This window comes from Dipodomys merriami, unplaced genomic scaffold, assembly GCF_024711535.1.
Source record: "Dipodomys merriami isolate MVZ:Mamm:240054 unplaced genomic scaffold, mDipMer1.0.p SCAF_5, whole genome shotgun sequence".
Lineage (NCBI taxonomy): Eukaryota > Metazoa > Chordata > Mammalia > Rodentia > Heteromyidae > Dipodomys > Dipodomys merriami.
In genome coordinates, this window is record NW_027206068.1 from 18,575,657 (window position 1) to 18,600,678 (window position 25,022).

General features: G+C 35.6%; 1 protein-coding gene across 4 annotated transcripts in view; it reads left to right on the forward strand.

The window, feature by feature from the left end:
* Crppa (CDP-L-ribitol pyrophosphorylase A) overlaps positions 1–25,022 on the forward strand; it is a 239,322-nt gene that overhangs the window by 19,491 nt on the left and 194,809 nt on the right. For all 4 annotated transcript variants that reach the window (XR_011366889.1, XM_069996154.1, XM_069996155.1 and 1 more), the window contains exon 3: positions 4,718–4,867. Coding sequence is in view for 3 of the 4 variants with exons in the window: in XM_069996154.1 (XP_069852255.1) it covers positions 4,718–4,867 (150 nt within the window). In the remaining variant the exon portion in view is untranslated. The remainder of the gene's footprint in view (positions 1–4,717; positions 4,868–25,022) is intronic.

Consider the following 25,022-nt stretch of genomic DNA (forward strand, 5'->3'; position numbering starts at 1 on the left):
AATGAGGAATAGAAACTGAGGCAGGATACAAAGGCTATTGCTGTGGCGAAGAACTTGAAGGAAACAGGTCAGTACATAAATGAAGGTGCTAGCTCTTAGAGGGGAGGTGTAACATGTTTTTTGATGTCCAGAGAATAAGTTTTAGACATTTTTGGTGTTGAATTTAGTTCTATTTTATTTGAATTGATGCTATCATAAATGGAATTTGATCATAAATGGGGTTTTATTTTTTGGATCATTTGTAGTACATGGAAATTGTTGATTTTTGAATCGAGCTTTTTCTCTGCATCATTTCTGGATTTGTTGATTTGTTTTTAAGAGTTCTTCAATGAATTTGTAAGTGATCTCTATGTACAAGATGGTGCCATGAGCAAAGAAAAAAATTTTTTTTTGGGTCTGGTTGTGGGGCTTGAACTCTGGGCCTGGGCGCTGTCCCTCAGCATTTCAGCTCAAGGCTACCACTCTACCACTTGAGCCACAGCACCACTTCCGGCTTTTTTCTTTTTTGATTATGTGGTGCTGAGGAATCGAACCCAAGGCCTCATGCACTCAAGGCAAGCGCTCTACCACTGAGCCACCTTCTCAGCCCTAGCAAAGAAAATTTTGCTTCTTTTGGATCACTTCCATTACATTTTCTTAACTAGTGATTCTTGCTACAAGTGCTGTTATAGTGTTTAATGAAAGCAGTGACAATGAATCTTCTTTGCCTTTTTTTTTTTTGGTCACCGAAACAATATTTATTCTTTCACTATTAAGTATGATTTTTAGCTATGGGATTTTCCATAGATGCTCTTTATCAGATTGAATTTTCTTCTGTTTCTAATTTGTATTCTTATTCAAGAAGGGTTATGGGATTTTGTGAAGTATTTTATGCATCTATTAAGAAGTTCACATGTTTTGGCCTTTATTTTATTAATGTTGTATATTAAATTGATTTTTGGTATGTTGAATCAATCTGGCATTCTTGGATTAAATCCTTTTGGGTCATGGTATATAATGCTTTTTATATGTTGTTGAATTTCATTTGCAAATGCAATCAGCCCTCCATATCCTAAGGTTCCACATTATAGATTCATCCAACTATGGAAAGAAAATGTTTTGTATGAACAACATCCATGCTGAACATGTAGAATCTTTCTTTTGTCATTCTCTAAATAATTTGGTATCATAGCCATGAATGTAGCCTATTACATTGTGCTATGTATAAGTAGTCTATAGATGATTTAATGAATACTAGAGTATGTGTGTAGTCATGAGCAAATTTACATTAGGGACTTGAACACCAAGGGATTTTGGTATGCACAGGCAGTACTAGAACCAGTCTGGTGAGGATATAGAATGATGATTGTATTTTGAGTATTTGGCCCTATGTATATGGGAAGGATGTCTGTCTGTGGTTGTCTTGCCTTATGATATCTATGTTTGGTTTTGGTCTATGATAATCCTGGTAATACAAAAGGGAGTTTGGGAACATTCTCTTTTTCTTGCTTCCTTTTTATTCCCTTTTGGAAAAAAACCTGGTGAGGAATTAGTATTTCTCTTCAAAATTTTGACATAATTAACCACTTAAGCTATTGAAGGTCTTGATGTCTCATCCTAGGAAATTTAAGTTGCTAATTTTGCTTTTTCCTTTTTGGGTCAAGTGTTGTCATTTGTATCTAACAATTTATCTTATTCACTCTCTGGATTGTTAAAGTTGTTCTTAATTTTTTTTTTACTTTTATAATTTCTACAATAAAGTCTCTTTTCACTCCTGTTTTCACAAATTTTGATCCTTTCTTTGGTTGCTAGGTGAGCATTTCTTCCAAAAACTCATGATTTCAGTTATATTTCTTCTTCATTTTTGTTGACATATAAAATGAGGTATTTTGTCTAGCGGATCATATTTCAAAGCCAGGTAGGGCTGAAGAGTCTATGAAACGCCATCTCAAAACTAACTAGCAAAAAGTTAGATTGAAAGCATGGCTCCAGAAGTCGAGTGCCAAAAAGCAAGCAAGCTAAACAAAATTTGAGGACCTAAGTTCAAATCCCAAGAATGAAAAAAAAAGTACTTTAGAATTTTGTTCCCAGTTCTAGGCATTGACTCTTACATCTTAACTTTCTAAGGTTTTTTTTTTTTTTTTTTTTTGCTTACTTATTTGTGACTTGGATGACCCATTTTAGTAAGTCTCTTCTGTGAACAGTCTGTGTGAAAGACACAGAAAAGCTTCTGATGTCACTACTAACCCCTTTCAGTAGAGGATAGAGGTAAGATAAAAAGTAAACACATGTGAAAATGATCACCATAGATGCTGAACTTGGATATGATTAGTGGCATTGAAAAGGCAGTGGTGTTAGCAGGGTTTTCTTGGCTGTCTTGGTCCCTGATCAGTCATGCACTGTCTGACTCTAGCCACTAAATCTATTGCCTGCTCATTGCTCAACTTTATTTTCATAATGCCCGAAGCATCCCCGTTCTATAATCTAATCCAATCAAACTCTATCTAATATTTGATATTTGTTCTGATTCTAGGATGGCTCTTGTCTTCCTTTGTTCCTTGGTAAACTAACTGGCCTAAAGTTTAGCATTTGGCTCTCATGTAGATTTTAGCCTCCTCTAGTCTCAGTTTTTAAATTGAGATTTCCCTGTACGCTGATACAAATAAACTGAATTTTCTTGGTGAACTTTATAGATTTTTAGTTTCTTATTCTACCGTATGGGCAATCTCTTCTGCTCTTAAACTAGGAGTATGGTGTTCTATTTCTTTTGGCATGACATCTTTACTTCATGATGACAGAGATGCCTGATAGCAATAGGAGAGTCTTTTTGTGTGTGTGTGTGTGTGTGTGCCTTCCTTGAAATCAGTGGTGATGTCCCTAAACTTTTTTGCTCAAAGCTAGCACTCTACCAACTTGAGCCACAGCTCCACTTCAGGCTGTTTTGGTAGTTAATTGAAGATAAGGGTACCAAGGACTTTCATACTCTGGCTTGGCTTCAAACAATCCTCAGATCTGATTCCTGAGTAGCTAGGATTACAGTTGTGAGGGACCAGTGCCTGGCTGAGTCTGGCATCTTCTTGCTTCTCAATTCTGGGCATAGAAATCCTAAAGCATATGTGAGATTGGGGAAACTCTTGGCTGTATGTTTATTGTTTTGTTTTAGGTCTATCTACCCTATTAGATTCTGTCACACAAAACTGGAGTTGGGGATGGGTTAAAGAAGAAAGAAGTCATGGCTCAAGTGCCATGTTTCTTTCAAACCAAAGTTTAGGAATATATGTTTTTTTCACTTACTGAATTCTCTGGGAAATTTCTTGTGATTTAAGATGGTTTTAAAAATTCTATTCAGTAGTTGTTTGAGTGGAGAAAAAGTCCACAAAGCTTCTTTACATAGACATGTTAGATGTTTTATGTGTTGTTTCACTTTTTTCCTTTTTTTCCACTTTGAAGCCTGACATAGAATAATTATCTGTAAGTAGTTTCCCTTGCACAGCAGTACACGATCCTCGTTGTACATGTGTTTACTTCCATTCTTACCTCTTACCCCCATAATAGGGGCTAAGTTTGACTAGTTATGCTTGCATCTCTCTACTTTTCACCTACTTGGACACTATGCCATATCTCACTCCCAGCTGTACTGTTTTTGCATTCATGCCTAGGTTCCAAATTTCTACTTGATGGCCTGGAAATGGTGATACAATTTGTAAACTGTCTGCTTGGCTCACATCACAGCTTTGATTTCCAGCCAATTTCTCTTGGCTTTTGTAAATTACCATGTGGACTGTCTATCTTGTTTAGATGTTGGTCTCTTCAAAAGCACACTTGTTCCATTTGTGCATCGCCTTCACGTGCTGTGGTGTTCATGCGGTAATCCTGGGAAGTCAATGATATTTTTGAGTCAGTATAAGAAGGCCTAGTTAACTGCTCACCTCAAAATATTCTTGAAAGGCAACTTTATTAAGGTGACTCTCTGGTCATTATAGTCAAGGTTTTATTATAATAAACCCTTATCAAATATAAAGGGAAAAGTTGTCAGACACAATCTTTAAAGTGTTAAGGTTTAGATGTCTTCCTATCGTAAAGTTTATATGTAACTTCTAATGAGACAGAACTTTCATCGAAGTAAGGAAGATCAGTGGGAATGTTGCCTAAGGAAACATTTCATGGAGGTCAAGTTTGAAAGGAACTGCTTTTCAAAGGAATTAGAATAAGACATAAATTCATTGTTATTTGGCTTGTTTAGTCTCAATTTAGGGAACTTGGGGAGTTGGTCTGTTTCTTTAGTATTCTAATGTGTAAATTAAATGTTCTGAAGGCTCCCTAATATGTAAACATTCATCTGCAACACTTTAATTATTTCACAATAGTCTTTCTCTTTTTTCCCTCCCCTCTGGAGGGAATACTCAATTGTATCTTAGCATCCCTTTATAATATTTGACCTCAGCGACTTAGGATGAAAAGGATTTTGAACTTATGATGAAAAGAATAATTTCCCCCTTGTAGCACATGGGATGACACTATTATGAAATGAAGTTAAGTTTGACATGTGATGATAATTTGACTTTGGGAATTGAAGCAACATTTTCTCAGATTCCTTCTTGAGATGGTTTGTTGAGGGTAGACCTCAGATCTGTTTTTTAAAGTGAGATATAGAATTTAGAGTTTTACTCCAAAATGCACTGTAACTGAACTCAACATTCCATTTGCCCCCTCCCTTTTTTTTTTACTTGTTCTTTAGGCAGCAGGAGCAATCAGACCCCTTGTATCTACTGTTATCAGCCCCTCTGCCGATGGCTGCTTAGAGATCTCCCTGGAACGTGCCAGACACAGAGCCAGTGAAATGCCACAGGCTTTTCTATTCGACGTGATCTACGAAGCATATCGGCAGGTAAGAATCCTGGATTACTGAAATGGCTGCTATTATATTGTGGCTTCCTCAAACCATGAGCACACTTGGGGGAATTTCTAGAAAAACTCATGTGACTCAACATATACTGCCTTGCCTTTCACTTTAGGCTGAGATTGATTACAGGGAGCAGTAAGGAGATGCAGCTGTATCCTCAGAGAGACAAGCAGAGTCTGAAGGCATCCATTTGTTCTCTGTCCCTTGACAGGTTACACAAAGCACACCTCCCCCACTTGCAGTGAAAATAAAGGCACATATGTGCAGTTTTTATGAACAAGGAAGCCTATTAGAAACTAAGCATGTAAGTTGTTTACTGGTATTGGTCATATAAATATCTTCAGGCAAGCATTGTTCAGCATAAACATTGCTGTTCATGTAAACAGTCTAGACACAGCTAACTATCCCTATCAGATAACCACTAAACACTGGCCCAGGCCTTAAGCTTTTACAAACACGCCTTTTTAGGACAATACTCTTGGGTCTGTCGATAGTAAATTTTTTTGTGTCGCTTAGACATCTTAATTGACATTTTAGTTTACGGTAAGAAACTAAGAATTGTGAAAAAAATGTTGCTACTGGAATGTCTTTTTGTATTGTTTTGTTTGGAAACACTTTTGAAATGATTTTTTTACTACCATTGGTTTACATATTTGAATAGGCAGTTACTGACTGCTATGTATTGGGCTTGTTAGAAACTTCTTAATGAAATAAGTTAAAACAATGACTACAGGGATTGTCTGATATTAGACTTCTAGTAGTTTGTTATAAATGGAACTTTTGTATTGCAAGATAACGGTAATATTAGCATTTATACTATAAGAATATAGTAGATATAATTAGGTAGTAGTTCATATGTGTTATGATATTAATAATCTCAATTCTACTACTTATTGTTTTAAAATGAGATTGATTAAACAGGAATTCATTGAATAAGAAGAAAGTGATTTGCATTTTCTTAAAATAATCTGGAATACTTTTAGAGTTTTGTTATTAACAGTTTTCAGGTTATGTTAAGTTTTGAGTTCCTATGTTTTATGAGTAAATTTTGCTGAGCTGCATACATAGACATCTGTGTTTGTCCTTGTGGCTAAATCTTGTCCTGGTTTTTCCCTGTACCTCTTTCTCTCCTTCTTAGTTACCACGGTGTAAGACTATGTGGTCTGCCACAGTGGATGAAACCTTTGAAACTCCTAGCCAAATATCTCCTTCCGCCACATTGTCTGTGTAAAGTATTGTGTCATAGCAATGGAAAGTCCGATTAATACCTACATTATATTAGTAATTGGTACAACTTGGATAGTGGAGAATATAATTGAAATTTTTGTATGTGGAACATATTTTAAGATAAAACTGGGAGAATTTGCCCAGTTGATTGTATACGAGGTATCAAAGATCGTCTCAAAGATTTGTTCTGAAAAATCAGAATACAGATGCCATTTTGGAGATGGAAAAGAAAGTAGTATGAGACTTCTAGACATATAATTTTGAGTCTTAAGGAGAAGTATAGCTGGCACTTAGAGGCTAGAAGCCGCTCTTGTTAAAAGCACTGAGTCTTCACTTGGACTTGTAGATACCTGGTTGTGCAACTAAACTAACTATAAAGCTTGAAATACCTTCTTTCTCTTTGTATCTGTCTCCTGAGTATCACCTTAAACTTTGCATCAGATTCCCACTCAACTTTACATGTAAGCATGGTAGTCGTTTTAGAAGTAGTTTTCATGTAAAACGTAATTGTCCCCCTTTAAGGTTAAAGGTAGTAAGATAAAAGTACTTAAAGTATTTTTTAAAAAAGAGATTCTTCACTGCCAATTTTTTCAACATTTGGTTCCAGATTCGTGGAACACTTCCTACATGTTTCTAGTGATGACCCCCAAATCTTCAAAGAACAGCAGAGCCTTTCAGGCAGATTACCTCACGATGAAACAGGAGCAATGAAAGAGAATTGTCCCCCACCACTCTATGATCACAGATCTGATAGATTAATGTCCTTTGAAGCAAGTTGTGAATACCGTCTGAGCAGCAGCCATATCCATAGCATTGCATTCTCCCACCAGTGGTAACATTTTGATACTGACTGTTTGACCAGAACTGAGATAATTTTTTTTTTTGGGTCAGTTGTGGGTCTTGAACTCTGGGCCTGGGCACTGTCCATCAGCTTTTCAGTTCAAGGCAAGCACTGTAACACTTGAAACACAGCGCCACTTCCGCCACTTCCGGTTTTCTGAGTGGTTTATTGGAGATAAGAGTCTCACAGACTTGCCTGCCTGGGCTGGCTTTGAACTGCTATCCTCAGATCTCAGCCTCTGAGTAGGTAGGATTACAGGCATGAGGCACCGACTTTCAACTTGAGATAATTTTTACTAACTGTATACAGGTTATGTTTTGTTTGACAAGACTGCTTGACCATGCATACTTCTTGTACTTCTTCTTTATCTTAAAGAGGATCATGATCCCCTTTGGAGATCAGGCAAAGACAGGGCTAGGATGCTTCTTGTCTTCCTGATATGGTAACAATCATTAAATTCTTTGCCTGCCTTTGACCCTTACTATTCTGTTTGATTTTTGGGTCAAGTAGATAGGACTAATTGGTTGAGAGGTCCTGAATTCAGACCCTGGATGACCAAGACTTCAGACAGAGGTACTTAGATATGTGAATTTAGAATTTGGTTGAGAGGTTTAGCCAAAGATGTATATTTAGGAGTTGTCATCATACAGACATTTCAAGTTTTTGGATTGACTAAAATTATTAAATAATAAATACAGAGAAAATAAAAGAGACCCAAAGGCTAAAGCCAGAGTTTAGAAGTTAGGTAAGTGCATTATTATTGCTCCTTTTAATTAGCTCCTTAGGAAATGAATTAAATTTCATGAATTAAAAGGACACAAATTTATTTTATTTCAGTTCCGGAGGTTAGGATCCGGAAATTAAGGATCTATAGTACTGCATTACTTCTGGAAGCCTCAGGAGTACCTGATTCTATGTTGTTTCTTTTTTTTTTTTCTGAAAATTTCTGGCATTCCTTGCATCATGGCCCTAGATTTGCACCAATTGAAACTTTTGCTATCATTGTCCCAGTAGTAATTCTCACGGTGACACTCTTGCCTTCCTTTTAGAAGGATCCTAGTGATTACTATTGGTCCTCAGGCCTATTCTTATCCTGGTACCAAACTGGTTTTCCTTCTTTCTTTCTTTCTTTCTTTCATTCTTTCTTTCTTTCTTTCTTTCTTTTTTTTAAACTATAGCTTTGTAATAAAACTGGCTATTGATATTCTTCTAACACTGTTTTTACTGCTAAGGATGGCTTCTGGGTCTTTCATTATTCCATATGAAATTTTGGATTGATTTCTCTTTTCCTTTGAAGAAAGCTGTTGAGATTTTGATGGGTATTGCATTGTATTTGTTTATTGCTCTGGGCCGTACTGCCATTTTTACAATGTTAATTCTTCCTATCCAGGAGCATGGGAAGTTTTCCCATTTCCTTAAATCTCTTTCAATTTCTTTTTTCAGAATTTTAAAATTTTCACAATAAAAGTCCTTCACATCTTAGGTTAAGTTAATTTCTAGAGGTTTTTTTTTTGAGGTTATTACAAATGGGGTTGCTTTCCTGATTTCAGACTTGCTCTTCTCATTGTTGGCATCCCAGAAACCCACTGATTTTGTGGGGGAGGAGGGGTTGAATTTATACTCTGTTACTTTGTTAAAGTTTTGGATCAACTCAAGTAGCTTGCGGGAAGAATCTATAGGATTCTTTAAATATAGGATCATGTTGCCCACAAAGAGGGGTAGCTTTACCTCTTTCCCTATTTGGATCCTCTTTATGTTTTATCTTGCCTTGTTGCTCTTGCTAGGAATTCTATATTATGTTGAAAAGGAATGGGGAGAGATTTTAGAGAGAATTGTTTTTAACTTTTCACCATTAAGTATAATGCTGGCTTTAGGTTTGTCATATATAGCATTTATTATATTTAGGAATGTTCCATGGATTCCTAGCTTCTCAAGAGCTTTTATCATTAAGGGGTGTTGAATCTTGTCAAATGCTTTTTCTGTATCTATTGAGATGATAATGTGGTTCTGTCCTTGCTTCTGTTGATGGACCAATTGAACAGAATAGAAGACGTAAAAATAATCCCAGAAACATATAGCCACCTAATATTTGATAAGGGAGCAAAAAAAAAAAAAAAAAGGTTGAAAGACAGCCTCTTTTACAAAAGGTGCTGGTAAAATTGTCTCTCTGCAGAAAACTGAAACTAGATACTCATATATCACCCTTCACCAGAATCAATTCTAAATGGATCAAAGATCTCAATATAGGGACAGATATTGTGAAAATATTACAGGAAGGGGTAGGGAAAACACTAGGCTTCCTAGGCATAGGTCAAAACTTCCTAAGATCCAGAATCACAACAAATCAAAGAAAGACTGAATAAATGGAATTAATCAAACTGAAGAGTTTCTGTATATCAAAGGACACAGCTAAGAAGATATATAGAAAGGCCACAGAATGATAGAAGATCTTTTCTAGATCTTTTCTAGCAATGCATCAGAAAAGGGCTTAATATCTAAAATATACTTAGAGCTCAAAATATTAAATCCCCCCAAAATAAACCCTCAAAAACTCAATCCAATCAATAAATGGGCTGAAGACTCAAAGAGAAACTTCTCAGAGGACGTAAGAATGGCCAATAGACACATGAAGAAATGTTTAACATTTCTGGCCATAAAAGATATGCAAATAAGAGGGCTGGGAAGGTGGATCAGTGGTAGAGTGTGTGCCTAACCCTGGGTTTGATTCCTCAGCACCACATAAACAGAAAAAGCTGGAAGTGGCACTGTGGCTCAAGTGATAGAGCTCTAGCCTTGAGCTGGGACAGCACCCAGGCCCAGAGTTCAAGCCCCACGACCAACAGAAAAAAAATGCAAATCAAAACAACATTAAGATTCCAAATCACCCCAGTTAGAATGGCTATTATTAAGAAAACTAACAACAACAAATGCTGGCAGGAATGTGGCCAAAAGGGAACTTGATTATACTGTTGGTGGGAATGTTAACTTATTCAATCACTGTGGAAAGCAATATGGAGTTTCCTCAAAAGAGTAAATATAGAACTATCCTGTGACCCAGCAATCCCATTCCAGATGTTTATCCAATAGTACACAAACAAGGTCATACTAAAGCTACCAGCACAACCATGTCCATGCTGCATTGTTTACCATAGCCAAGATATGGAATCAACCCAGTGGATGAATGGACCGAGAAAATGTGGTATATGTACACAATGGAATTCTACTCATCCATCAGAAAGAATGATATTGTACCATTTGTAAGCAAATAGAAAGACTTGGAAAATATTATATTAAGCAAAGTAAGCCAGAGTCAAAGAAACAGGCTTCATAGTTTCCCTTATTTGTGGTAGCTAGAATAAGCCTATAAATCTACAAGTAAATACACTGAATTATACACACACACACACACACACACACAAACACACACATACATTCAACATACACACTGGGACATGATAAATTATATAGGTCTCTAGACATTCACACCTTGAGGACGGAGGAAGATATTGTAGGAACAGATGACAGCGGCTTAATAACTATGAGCATATGATCATTTAAAAATAATGATTTTGAAATGAACTCCAAGAAAAGGAAATGAGATGTTTTTAGTTGCTGTTGTGGCTGTTTTGTTTTCTTTTCGTCTTGTTCGTTAGTTGATTTGTATTTGGAAGGGCAAAGGAGGGCACAGAAAAGATAGAACAAAGGGTGAATAAATACAACAGTGGTTCTTACTATACACTATGTGGGAAAAGAACTGTGTATCTTGTTGGTGGGACAATAGGGAAAAACGGAGAGAGGGAGGGAAGGGGAGACATTTTTCAAAATGAGTTGTACTCATTACCTGACTCATGTAACTGTAACCCTTCTATGTCACCTCTACAATAATAATTATAAAAAAGGAAAACAAAAGATGACCTCATCTTCTAACCTGTCAGGTCTTTAAGCATCAAGTACTGCCTCCCTTGCTTTTAATTAACATCTGTTATGAAGTAAATATGTTAACCAGTTAATAGTAAAATAAAAGTAGCTTGTAGCTCATTGAAAAGTTAAAAAAAGAAGAATTGGGGAGAGTATGAAATGTTTTTTTTAACATGGGAAATAAGAAAGGAAAATGGATGAAATGATTTTCAGGGGAAAGGGCAAATTAAAGGAAATATGAGGGAAATTATAGAGAAGTAACTGGGGATTCAAGGATGAAGTGTTCTGGATCAGAAAGAGCTGACTTTTTACATAGAAATATCTGCAAACCATTTTCCCCACATAAATGCCAGTTGCAAACCATTGCAATCGGCACATTTAAGTTGTTAAAGAAAACATGATTTATATATTTGAACCTTCATAGAATACACCAAATTTAGAATCTCAGTGGTATATATGAAGAATTAAAACACTTTAGAAAGTCGTATTTTCCTTCACATGTCATATTACTCATGATTTTCTTTTTTCCTCCTCTTACCTTTATTATTATTTTTTCTTCTATCAATTGTTTTACAAGTAAAATATTATTTTCTCAGTCTTTGGAAGAATTCTAACAACTTGTAGAAAAAAGAATCAGTAGCCTTGGTTTGGGTCATCTATATATATAATTTTTACTCAGAATAAAGAAAAATTTTCTTTCTTATCAGCCTAAATCTATAAATTATTTTTATCCTCTTGGTCATTTTTCCTGTGGGTATTGACTTTATGATTACAATTCTGTAAGTTGCTATCAGTTAAAATTTAGTTACACAAGTTTCTCAGTGGTTCTATATTCAGCTATATCTTTAGCTTTTAACATTAAACTTTCAAGTTTTGTCAGTAAGGGCTGTATACTATGGTCTATTTTTTATTTTTTATTTTATTTATTTATTTCTTTTTTGCCAGTTGTGGGGCCTGAACTCTGGGCCTGGGTGCTGTCCCTCAGCTCTTCAGCTCAAGGCTAGCACTCTACCACTTGAGCCACAGCATCACTTCCAGCTTTTTCTGCTTATGTGGTGCTGAGAAATTGAACCCAGGCCCTCATGCATGCAAGGCAAGCACTCTACCATTGAGCCCCAGGAAGCCCCCTATTTTTTATTTTTTTATATGCATGGCACATGGCTTTATTTTTTAAAATTTTATTTTATTGTAAATATGCTGTTCAGAGTTTACAGTTAGATGAGTAAGGTACATTTCTTGTTGAACACTGTTATGTGGTTTATGTTTTAACTTTATTTCATTGCAAGTGGAGATGAAGCTTTCTCTGTGTGTTTTGTTATTCGGTGTTGCTTTTATTGCTATAGTATAAACATTTTTGTCCTCCCCCAGTTTCATATATTGATATCTACTGCTCAGGTGATGGAGTTAAGAGGTGCAGACTTTGGGAAGGTGACTAGGCCATTAAGCCTCCATCCTTAGGAGTGCAACTATTGTTCCTATTAAAGCTCACCAGGGAGTATGTTTGCCATGTCAGGCCACAAAAAACATCAGTTGTGAGGATATACTGTCCATGAGAAATGGGCCCTTGTTAGACACAGAATCTGTAGTGACCTGATCTGAGACTTCCCAGCTTCCAGAATTATATTTTCATCAATTGCTTATTCTGTCATTTTGATACAGCAACCTGAATGGACTCTAAACACTTACTGAAATCTTATAAATACTGAGGATGAGTAATCTTGTCCTAATTTTTAGTATCTTTATTGTTGATTTTATTTCTTGTATATTATAGGTATTAATCCTTTCTTGATTTTATACATGACACATATCTTCTTTATTATATTAGCATTGTTTTTTTGAGGTTTCATTTGATTCAGTCAAATACTGTTCAGTTTTAGGTCTTAAAAATTTATTTTTTTTGAATTATATTAAGTGAAGTAAGCCAACCCAAAGAAACATAGGCCCCATGGTTTCCCTCATTTGCAATAGTTAGTATATGTATGAGTCAAGCAGAAAAGGTCAGATAAGGTGATGTTAGGAAAATAAACCCTAAGATATGTATTTAAATGTTTTTTTTCTTTCATGCATTTGTTTCTAACGCATTTATATGATTATTTCTTTGTTGCTTTGTATGTCCCTCCCCAACAGTATAACCCCTGCTTTCACTGTATTTGATGTCAGTATAATTTGTGGAGGGGAAGGGGAAAAACAAGTCGTTTAAATAAGGATACAGGTGGACCCGTTGCAACAATGAGAAGTCCAAATTGTCATGTCGAAAACGAATTTTACAACTTTGATGGGGGGATAGGGGGAGGATTGGGTGGGGAGGGAGGCTGGGAAGGGATGGGAAGGGGAAACAAAGGAGGAGGCTACAATGCTTGATAAGAAATGTACTCATTATCTTGCCCATGTAATTGTAATCCCTCTGTACAGTTTTTTCACAATAAAAAAATAAAAAAAGTATTTTTTTGATATGTGGTAGTTATATTTTATTCTAATGTTTAGAGTTTACATTTCATGCTTAGATTGTTAACCCATTTGAAGGTTATTTTAAAATATTCTGCGATATAGGGCTTCCACTAGGTTTATTTCAGCAGCATTTACTAAACCATGTGATTTGCAACTCTATTATACAATTTATAATATATGCTTAGAGTGAATTCAAAGTTCACCCATTACTCATTAGTTTCTTGTGAAACTATTTCATTCGTTTGTTCTCTTAATAACTTTCAAAATTGTTTCTTTTAGCAAGCCTCTCTAGAACATGAAGTCCTAGGCCAAGCTTAAATGTTGATGCATGATGAGTTACTACCAGTCTGGTCACTAATCCATTCACAAACGCACATTGCTGTCACTTAATATCATGGGACATATACAGATAGCTTTATCCAAAACTGCATTTTTTCTTACAATGGACTATTTATTATAAGAGATAGAAATAATGAACATTTCTCTCACAGAGAATGAAATCTTGTTTCTATTACCTAGCTTTTTTAGTAGCAATAGGAGTTAAATCCTATGGCAGGGACCATGGTGTTTTACAGATGCCCACAGGTAGCTACAGGGAAAGCCCTGAGACAATGACTCACGTCCTCAGTTACAAGACCATGCAAGTCCAGTTGCTGTCACTTGCTTTGTTGCATAAGGCTGGGAGACAGGGGAGAACAAGATAACCTGAGGCAGAACATCCATGGGTTGCTTTTTTTATTTTCTATAAGCCAAATATCATTGTTTCTATTCCCTCTGGATTGTTTACTGGCGTTTCTTGAAATTACAAACTTGTGAATTAAATTAATGTTTTTATTTTGTGGAGGGGGTTGAAGTTAGGATCTTACTCTTAAAAAATACTCTGTCCTTTGATTCATACCTCCAACTTTATCCTTCTTTCTTTTCTTTCTTCTTTCTTTCTTTCTTTCTTTCTTTCTTTCTTTCTTTCTTTCTTTCTTTCTTTCTTTCTTTCTTTCTTTCTTTCTTTCTTTTCCTTCCTTCCTTCCTTCCTTTCTTTCCTTTTCTTTTCTTTTCTTTGTTTCTTTTTTCTTTCTTTCTTTTTCCATACAGAGAACTCTTGCTTTTTACCTAGGCCAGCTTTGAATTGCAATCTTCCTACCTATGCCGCTCATGTAGTTAGGGCTATAGATAGGTATAACCATATAACCAAGCCAAATTGGTGCCTTTAAGTTAAAAATTCTTATTTAAGAAAATTGATTTAGATTTTTACATTTAGAGTGTTTATTTCAATGTTTTACATTTGTTGAATACCTGTAACTTTATTTATTGTATAATTTTCAAGATTATGTTGATTTAGTTGATACATAATATTATTTATTTTTATTTTTTGCTAGTACTTGAACTCAGGGCCTTATGTTTGCTAGGCAAGTACTCTTCCACATAAGCCATATTCTTAGTCATTTTGCTCTTAGCTTGTTTTCCATGCAGGGCCTCATGCTTTTGTTAGGCTGGTCTTGGATTTAGATCCTTATACCTCTACCTTCTGACTAGGTGGGATTATACTGAGGTAGCTATGTCTGTCCAGTTAACTAATATTTTCTGTTACTTGCTTGTTTCCCTTTGGAACATCAAACTTATCGCTGTTTAGTTTGTTGAAAACTTAGTTTTAAGTTTGTACTTAAATTCTAAGTATTTTACATAGATGATCACATTTGAAGATAATGGCAAATTTGTCCTTTTCCTTCTAGGTTGTATGTATGACTGCTTTTGCCAGGAGCATGGCCCTATTACGTTGTAGAACACAAATACAGCAGTAGTTTAGTATATGTTTTTGTGAGAATTTAAAAGGAAGGAATTTTTTTAGTAGTATAAAATATGGCACACATTTAGAGATCTGATTTTATTTACCTTATGTGCTCTGGAGTAGGAGAAAAAAAAACTGGACTTAACTGTAGAACTCTGGAGAAAATTATCCGAGTTTTAGATTCCAACTTTCTTCACACTTCTTTAGGGACCACATCTTAAAAAGAAATGAACATCTGTATTCCTATTAGACAGATTTGAAAAATCCAATGTGGATGCAATCTAGTTGCAAGTGGGTTTTTTTCTTAAATTTCATTGTCAAGGTGATGTTCAGAGGGTTACAGTTATATAAGTAAGGTAGCAAATACATTTCTTGTCACACTTGTTACCCCCTCCCTCATTTTTCTCCTTCTTTCCCTCCAACATCCCCCTAAGTTGTACAGATCATTTCTGACAGTGTCTTCTGAGTATCGCTGTTACATTGGTTCCCCCTTTGTCCTTTATCTCACTATTTTGTTGTTCCCCTTCCCTTCCCTTCCCTAGTTCAGATAAACATATATCCAATACCCAGGGTACCAAAATCAAATACAGCGACAACTGGGGATAAACCATAGGGGGGAAAACACAAAAGAAAAAAGAAATCACGTAGTATACTAAGAACAACAAGTATTTTAAAGACTAAAAGAAGACAAATGAAAGATGAGGCAGAGGATGTAGATGTAGAGGTTACTTTTTCTTGCAGTTTATCCTGAATTCACATCATTGTCCTGGGGTGGGGGTGGATAAGATCCTGGGAATGGATTTCAATTTGGAAGATTGCTGGAAATCTCTTGTTTGTGCTTTGTTAGTAAGAAAATAAAAGGTAGGGAATGGAATGTGTGAAAACGGGCAAAATAGGAACACTTATGCTGTCATAAGCAGAAGGCAGAAGGAACATTTGGCCCTGTCAAGAGCTGTTTGTTTTATCTCTTAAGCCCTGATATCTTTGTTAAAGAGTTTGGCAAGGTATGTTGCTTCTGCAAGTGAATAGAAAGGAATTTGAGGTACAATATGTCTTCTTCATTTACTACTGATTCTGCCTTTCAAATCAGGTGCTGGCTTTTTGGTGGATTGTGTGTGGGGTGGCATGCATTAAAGGACTTACATGGGTAGATACTGAAGAATTAAATAGCTTATATTGAAACTCCTGGGACCTGGAATTGCATCATGCGCTCTCTGTGTGCTAGGAAGAATATGCCATAATTTAGGGAGATGAAATAAAATTCAAAATAAAGTCTTTGATTGAATTTAATACTAGAGGAAATCTTGGTGGTGTGGGTTTATCTGAAGTCAGATGGGGAATAGGATAGTTTTTACTGTCTTTAGTCCTATGGATCTCAGTCTTTTGAAGCTAACTCATGTAATACATGTTTTGGCATCTAGCTATAAACTCAGCACTTTATGGCCAAAGCAAACACATTTCCTTCATAGATCTAAGAACTTCAACTCCTTGAATGTTTGGTTCTTCTATTGTAAAAAATTGCAGTATAATGGGGAAAACAAGGTGAGATTGAGAATGTATATTACCAAGAAAAAATACGGACTTTACAATCAGCTCATAACTTTATTCATATCTTTCTTGCTGTTGTGTTAATTAATTCATTTTTCAGATGAATTAATCTGAACATACTTGAACATATCTGGATTATTTGCTATTCGTCCTTCGTCGGCATTGTCCTGTCACTTTGGCTAAACTGGATTAAATAGATCAAGAATGCAATGTAAGTAATATTTAAAAGGCCGAAGTGAAGCATTATTCATCTTTTCTCCAAAGACCTCTGTGCTGTCAGAAAGGGTGATTAGACACAAAAGCCTTTGATGGGTTTCAACCTATTCTTGTCCTCTAGGTCTGTCATCTGGCTTATCTTCCTGATGATTAGCACTGCTGACTATTAGAAGCCTTGGGTTTATTGCCAGGCTTCAGGGTTACAATTGTAGTAGCTAGTCAGAGGCATCTGCTTGCCATGGATCTTTCCATTATTTCTCACAGTCTGCTGTTGAGTATTCTTGGCTTGTAAGATTCATTAGTCAGTGGTTTCTTCCCTGTTCTTACCCTTCAGTCTCTGACGCCTATCCTTTAATCTGTTCCTTCTCTAATTCTCCTCACTGTCATGGAACATTTAGTATGTATGATCTCTTATCACATGTCATGGTGTGATACTGCTTCCCTACATAGATTATCATCCAATGCAAGTAGGATAGTTTGTGTGTCCATTATATGTCTATACGACCATCTTACTCTTGGTTCTTATTATCCTTTCTTTCCCTGTTTGGAAAATAATACATTTTTTTTAGAATATACACATGTCTCTGTGAGGTAGTAATTTTCTGAAATGCTTGGTGCCAAAGTTGAGTTTGTAAAATAACTTTTTCCCTATGCGTATCAAAAAGCATTAGGCATTGCCAGAAGATCCAGAAGAAGTTTTACTTTTAAGTGGTTTTGGCAAGGTTTATTCATATGCTGCCTTAAACATTGAAAAGTTATATGTAATTTCTAAAAAGGATTAAGTGTATACAAATATTAAAGCTAGCATGCATATGAATCACCTTTGTAACAGAAATTAGCCAGTTCTGAAATAGTTTTGTGGGATCCATACCCTACAAAATTACACTCCCTTGAAGTAAACGAACATTATAGACATATTTTCATTATTATTATTATTGATTTATTTTTGAAGTGCTAGGGGATTGATCCTAAGCCTTAGTATGTTCTAGGAAAGTATTCTAGTACTGGGACAAAACCCGAACCCTCACATAATAAACTTCTTATAAAAATTTAATGTTTTCCTTACATATGATTTAAAAGTTAATGTTATTCTTTTGTTGACATTTTTCCTTGTGCACATGCTTAGTGTGTCATTCATAGTTCTATCATGGGTTAGGGATATAGTTTTGCATAATCTAGATGATTAAAGTCATTTCACACTCTTGAGTAAACATAGTGTTTATCTAAATTTTTAAGGACGAGTAGATTTTTTTGTGTTTTTTTTTCACTAATATTTTGAGCAAAGATTTAATGAACACCAAATTTTGAACACCAAATTGCCTATATATTTTATTAAAAAGATTTTATTTATTTATTCTTGCCATAAATGGGGATTGAAAGTTATTTATTTATTTATTTATTTGTTGGTCGTGGGGCCTGAACTCTGGGCCAGGGCAGTGTCCCTCAGCTCTTCAGCTCAAGGCTAGCACTCTACTACTCGAGCTACCACACCACTTCTGTTTTTTTTCTGAGTATGAGGTGCTGAGGAATCAAACCCAGGGCCTCATGCATGCGAGGCAAACATTCTACCACTGAGCCAACTTCCCAGTCCAGGGCTTGAACTTTTTTGGCTTGCCTGATCAGCTGGCACTCTACCACTCGAACCACATGTCCAGATTGGAATTTTGCTAATTGACTGGTGATGGAGTCTCATAGACTTTTCTGCCTGGATTGGCTTACAACTACAATCATCCGAGTCTCAGCCTCCTGAATAGTTAGGAATGTAGGTGTGAGCTACTAGTACTAGGCACATTTTTACTGTGGGTTTTTTTGAAATATCCATACTGTTGTAAAACATTTGCTAGATGAATGATTGCACAGACATTTAAATTGTGTTGGAGAAGAAACAATTACTTTTTTGGTAGACTTCATATTTGGAAGAGAAAGCAAACCAGAAGATTCATTTTGGTAGCATATACTGGCCTTTGTGTACAAAGGTCTGGCAATAACAATTAATCCTTTAGCTTGCTGAACTGAAACATACTTAGTAACTATTGCATTTTTATTCACTAGCATATTGCTTCCTTCAATTCGCATAATTTTTACATAACAATTATATCTTAGAGCCTATTGCTCATTGGAAAAGGAATACAGTCCTATGGGGTTCACAGCTCCATTTCCTTTGCATTGATTGCAGTTCTGATTTGCTACCTGTTTTTGCTAAGCAGAGTTCATCCCTACTTGATTGCTGTTTGAGTTGCATATGGATAAACTAGGATTTGGTTGAGAAGGAGAAAATACAAATATTGTTGAGACTATTGTCACTTCATACAGGGAACTAAACTGGCCTCTATACCTTTGTACTTGAATAATACCTTTTTTTTTTTTAAAAAAAAAAACAAACCAAATTACTGTGGGATTTTCAATTCATGTGAGGGAAAGGGAAAATTAGTTCTTTGAATAGCTCCTGGATGGAAAGCATAGTACTAGTAAAGAATTGTTCCATCTCTAAACTGTCTTAAGAGTATATGTACAGAGTCAACAACCATTAAATGTCAGGGCAAGATTGAAGTTGAAGTTTTACATGTCCTGAATCTAAATCTTACCACAGTAACTGATTGTATTCTAGTCACACTTTTGGCGATACATATCTATAGAATATAACTGCTTTGGCAAATAATTTTTTTAAATAAGATTTGGTAATCTAACACAGAGGAGTCATTAAAAATATATACTCTTTAGTAGGCCAATGAAAAATATATACAGCAGAACATTTTTACTCATATACCATGTACTTTTAAAATTATATTATCTTTAAGTAATTGTACAAATGACTTCAACCAACCAATCAATACAATGCCATCTTGATTGATGTCATCCCTTTTATCCTTCTCCTCCATCCCTCTCAATCCAATCCTTTCCCTTAATTTTGTTAGTTTTGTAATGCATTGAACATTATCACCATGTTCTCCTTCCTCCCCTGTTCCTTTTTAATCTGAGATTTGTATCCTTCTGGTTTCACTTTGGGCTTCATTCCTAATGTTGAGTACATTTTTGATATATATGCCTTAGGGGAAATACATGTATTTATAAGACATAAAGCAGATGACTATTTTCTGATGGCTGAGGTTTAGCAAGAGGCTCAGGAAACTTCTATTAAATGTATGTGTTTAATGATATTAAATTCTTTTCTTGGATACTCACTCCATTCTTAGCCGCAAATGTCTTTAGGGTAATCAGAAAACTGCAAGGAAAAATTTTATATTCCCTTTTCTCAGAATACCTAAAATTGTGAACTTTTTTTTACCCCCGAGTTAATCTCAAATTTCTTTATAAGTTAAACACAAAAAGAGTAAATATCCAGCATCTCCTTGGGCTGATAAAGATAGGTTACATCATTTTGTGCTGTCTGTGTGTTCCTATCACAGTATATTAAATGGAATTAAGAGTGGCAGGAAATCATAGAGACTTTTTTCCTTTCATTAAAAGTAGGCTAGTCTTCTTACCACATTCCTGATTCTGATGGATTGTGGAATGCTTCAGAGCCTTTGTTTTCAACCTTATTACAAGTCTTCATGTTGTATCATGTTCTGGCTTATACTTATAACACAGCATTGTGTGTAGAGAAATGCTGAGTAGTATGCTGAATTCTGCATTTTATATTCAAGTTTTTATTCCCATGATGTCTTTGTTAATACAGATGAAGGGATTTATTAGTTTTTTTTTAAATTTGGGGTGTCAGAATTAGGGCTTGAACTCAGGGCCTGCGTGCCGTCCTTTAGCTTTTTTGCTTAAGGCTGACATTCTACCCCTGAGCCTTTGACTTGATAGTGCTTAACTCTTATCTCAAGAGTCTCATGAACTTTCCTGCCTAGGCTGGCTTCAAACTGAGTTCCTTAGATGTCAGTTAGGATTATAGAAGAGAGCTACCACCACCTGATAATCATTCTATTCTCTACTTCTGAGTTTATGTTTTTTAGATTTCAAATAAAAACTAGATAAAAATATTTGTCTCTGACATATTTTACATTATATGATGTCCTCAAAAATTTTCTTTTTATTATAGACTAGTTTGTTATATGTATATATAGCACATATTAAAAACTCATTTATCCTTTAGACCATTCAGACGAATCTGTGTCTTGGCTGTGTTGGCATAGTGCTGCAGTAGACATAGACATGTGGATGTCTTCTCTTCAATACACTGACTTCATGCTGATTTTTCCTTTGGATATAAAGGAATATGTTTGGGTCATATGGTAGTTATGATTTTTGTGTGTGTGTGTGTGTGTGTGTGTGTATGTGCTTGTGTATGTATGTGTGTGTGCTGGTATCAGGACTTGAATTTAGGACCTTGGGCTCTCATTCAGCTTTCTTGTTCATGGCTGGTATTCTACCACTTGAGCCACATCTTCAGTCTAGTGTTTTGCTGATTAGTTGGGGATAGAGTCTCTCGGATTTTTCTTCCAGGGATGATTTTGAACTGAAGTCTTCATAAGTCTCAGCCTCCTTTGTAGCTAGGATTACATGTGCGAGCCACTAGCATTCGCACTCATATATTATTTTGAGGACTATCCATACTGTTTCTCCTAATAGCCATATGAATTTTCATTCTCACCAGTGGTGAATAAGCAGGCCCTCTTCTCCATCTTCCCCCATACTTCCTGTCTTTCATGTGTTTGAGAGTAGCCACTCTAACCAGAGTGACATGCTAGAGCATTTATGGTTTTGGTTTATGAGTGATATCGAACATTTCTTTTCATAAATACTTTAACCGTTTGTATTTAACGATTTGTCATTTTTGGAGGAATGTCTATTTAGGTCTTTTGACCACTTATAAAATATGGCACTTCAATTTCTCATTGAGTCTTTTTTGTATATTTTGGATATGAACCCCTTATCTGATGATCTGCAAATACCTTCTCCCAAGCTGTGAACTATCTTTTTACTCAGATATTCCCTTTGTTGTGCAGAAGCCTTTATAGTTTGCAGTCTTGTTCGTCTACTTTTGTTACTTGTGTTTTTGGAGTCCTGAACAAGGAATTAAGACCAACATTACAAAACTTTCCCCCATTTTCTTCTATTAGTTTTATTGTTTCAGGTATTACATTTGACGATTTAATCCATTTGGAACTATTTTTTTTTTCATAAAGTTCATGTGGCTACCCATATCACTGCATGTGAATATCCAGATTTTCCAACATAATTAAAAAGATTGTTCTTTGTGCATGTGTTCTTAGCATCTTAAAAAAAAATCTATTGGCTTAAAGGCATGAGTTGGTGTTGGGGGCTCTATATTTGATTGATGTGTCTGTTTTATGACAATGGATATTTTGCCTGACATTTTGGTAACTATAACTTTGTGATATATTTTGAAGTTTAGTATTGTTATGCCTTCAACTTTGTTCGTTTTACTGAACGTTGAGATGAACAGTTGTAAGATTTTGTGCTTCCCTGAGAATGTTAGCATTATTTTTAAGTTTTTGGCGATAGGAAGGTTTGAATTCAGGGTATTGTACTATCAAGGCTGGTGCTCTACTACTTGAGCCATGCCTCTAGTTCTTTTTTACTTTACTTATATTTTAATAGATTATCATAGGTTTTTTAAAAATATTTTTTTATTGTCAAGGTGATGTACAGAGGGGTTACAGTTACATAAGTAAGGTAATAAGTACATTTCTTGTTGAACTTGTTTCTCCTCCCTCATTTTTCTCCCACTTTCCCTCCCTCCATTGCCCCCATCCCCCGCAAGTTTACAGATTATTTACAACATATTGTCTTGTATCACTGTTACTTGGTTCCCCTTTGTCGTTTATCTCACCATTTTGTTGTTCCCCTTCCATTCCATTTAGATAAACATATATACAATACCCAGGGTACCAAAATCAAATACAGTGACAACAAGGGATAAACCATAGGGGGAGGAACACACAAAAAAACAAGAAATCACAAAGCACATTAAAAACAACAATGGCAAAAAAACCTCTTTTGTCCATGTTTTAGAGTTCATTTCTCTTAGCATCATCTTATATGGTCATATGTACATAGCTATTGAGCTAGTCTGCCATGTTAAGATTATCCTAGACATATACTAATTATTGCAAATAAGGGTAACAATGGGACTATGTTTCTTTGGGTCTGGCTTACTTCACTTAATATGAGTTTTTTGCAAGTCTTTTCATTTCCTTACAAATGAGGTAGTGTCATTTGTTCTGATGGAAGCATAGAATTCCATTATATGTGTGTGTGTGTACACACACACACAAACATATATGCCACATATGCCACATTTTCTTGATCCATTCCTCTATTGAGGGCCATTTGGGATGGTTGGTTCCATAGCTTAGCTATGATGAATAATGCTGCGATACACATACGGTAGCTTTAGTATGGTCTTGTTTGTGGTCATTTGGGTTAATGCCCAGAAGTGGGACTGCAGGGTCATAGGGGAGCTCTATGTGTAGTCTTGAGGAACATCCATACTGCTTTCCAAAGTGGTTGAACAAGTTTACACTCCAACCAACATTGTAGTATGGTTCCCTTTGGTCACATCCCCTCCAGCATCTGTTGTTATTAGATTTCTTGATTATAGCCATTCTAACTGGGGTGAGGTGGAATCTCAATGTTGTTTTGATTTGCATTTTTCTTTATTTTTTTTGGTCCTGTCGTGGGGCCTAAACTCTGGGCCTGGGCACTGTCCCTCAGCTCTTCAGCTCAAGGCTAGCGCTCTACCACTTGAGCCACAGCGCCACTTCCGGCTTTTTTCTTTTTGCTTATGTAGTGCTGAGGAATCGAACCCAGGGCCTCGAGCATACAAGACAAGCGCTCTACCACTGAGCCACCTTCCCAGCCCCTGCATTTTTTTTTTTTTTATAGCTAGAGATGTTGAGCATTTCTTCATGAGATTATCATGTTTTTGTTTAGGGTCAGATTTGGGCCATGGTCTTCCTACTTATGCCAACCAAATAGATTGGGTTGTAAAAATGCAGCATTGTATTCAGATTATTTGTTGAGATAAGGTTTTGCTAATATTTTTACCTTAGCTTGTCTTAAACCATGATCCTAATCTCTGTTTACTGAGTTGTTGGGATTTTGGTGTGCATCACCACACCTGGTCAAGGATTATTATTATCTTTAAAATGAGGAATGATATAAGAAATTATATTGAATCTATAGACAACTTTGGATATTATGGTCATTTAAACATATTCTTCTAATCCATAAATATGATGCATCAATTTATTTACTTATGTGATCTTTGATTTCTTTCCATGCTTGTTTATTAGTTATAATATTACACAAAATTGTTTCCTGATGTCTTTTTTATAATAGTTTACTGATAGTGCATAGAAATACTAGTTCATATAAAAAGATACTGTGTCCTGTATCATTAGTAAGTTTCTATTCTAATAGGTTTTTTTTGTAATTACTAGGATTTTGTTTTATATAAGAATCACATAGCAAGCAAACACTAACTTTTCACACTTGGATGACTTTAATATCTTGCCTGATTTCTCTGTCTAGAACTGTCCAGTGTTAGGCTGAACAGACAGTGAGGATGAGCATACTTGTCTTATTTTCTGACTCAAGGTAAATTCCATTGAGTTTAATAACATGGTCTTGTCAAATACGACTTTTTTCCTGATGAGATACAATTTTGCTATCTACTTTTTCAGAGTTCTTAGCATGAAGAGATGTTGAATGATATTGAATGATTTTTCTGTATCTATTGATACGATTATGTATTTTTATCCTTTGGTCTGTTAATATGGTGAATCACATTTATTTATTTATTTGCATTTGTTCAACCATACTCATCTTCCAGGGCTAATTCTCAATTTATCATAGCAAATGTAAATGTACTGTTGATTAAGAATTGTTAGTGCTAGTTGAGAAATTTTTGCATTTTATCTATCAGGTTACTGAAGTGTTGATTGATGCCTCTTTATCTTTCTATCGTATGTTAGTCAAAAGCCAGGCTGCAAGAAAACACTGTGAAGATGCATCTTAAACCCATTCAAGATGGAAACATGGAGCTGGATTCTTAAAGCCTTCTATATATCACACTTGTTTTATCTGTCAGGGAAAATAAATGACTTTTTTATGGTCTAGAGAGTCTCATGCCTCATCCCTTCCATTCCCAGAGTTGGTGAATTATGAGCCAAACCTGGCGGATACTT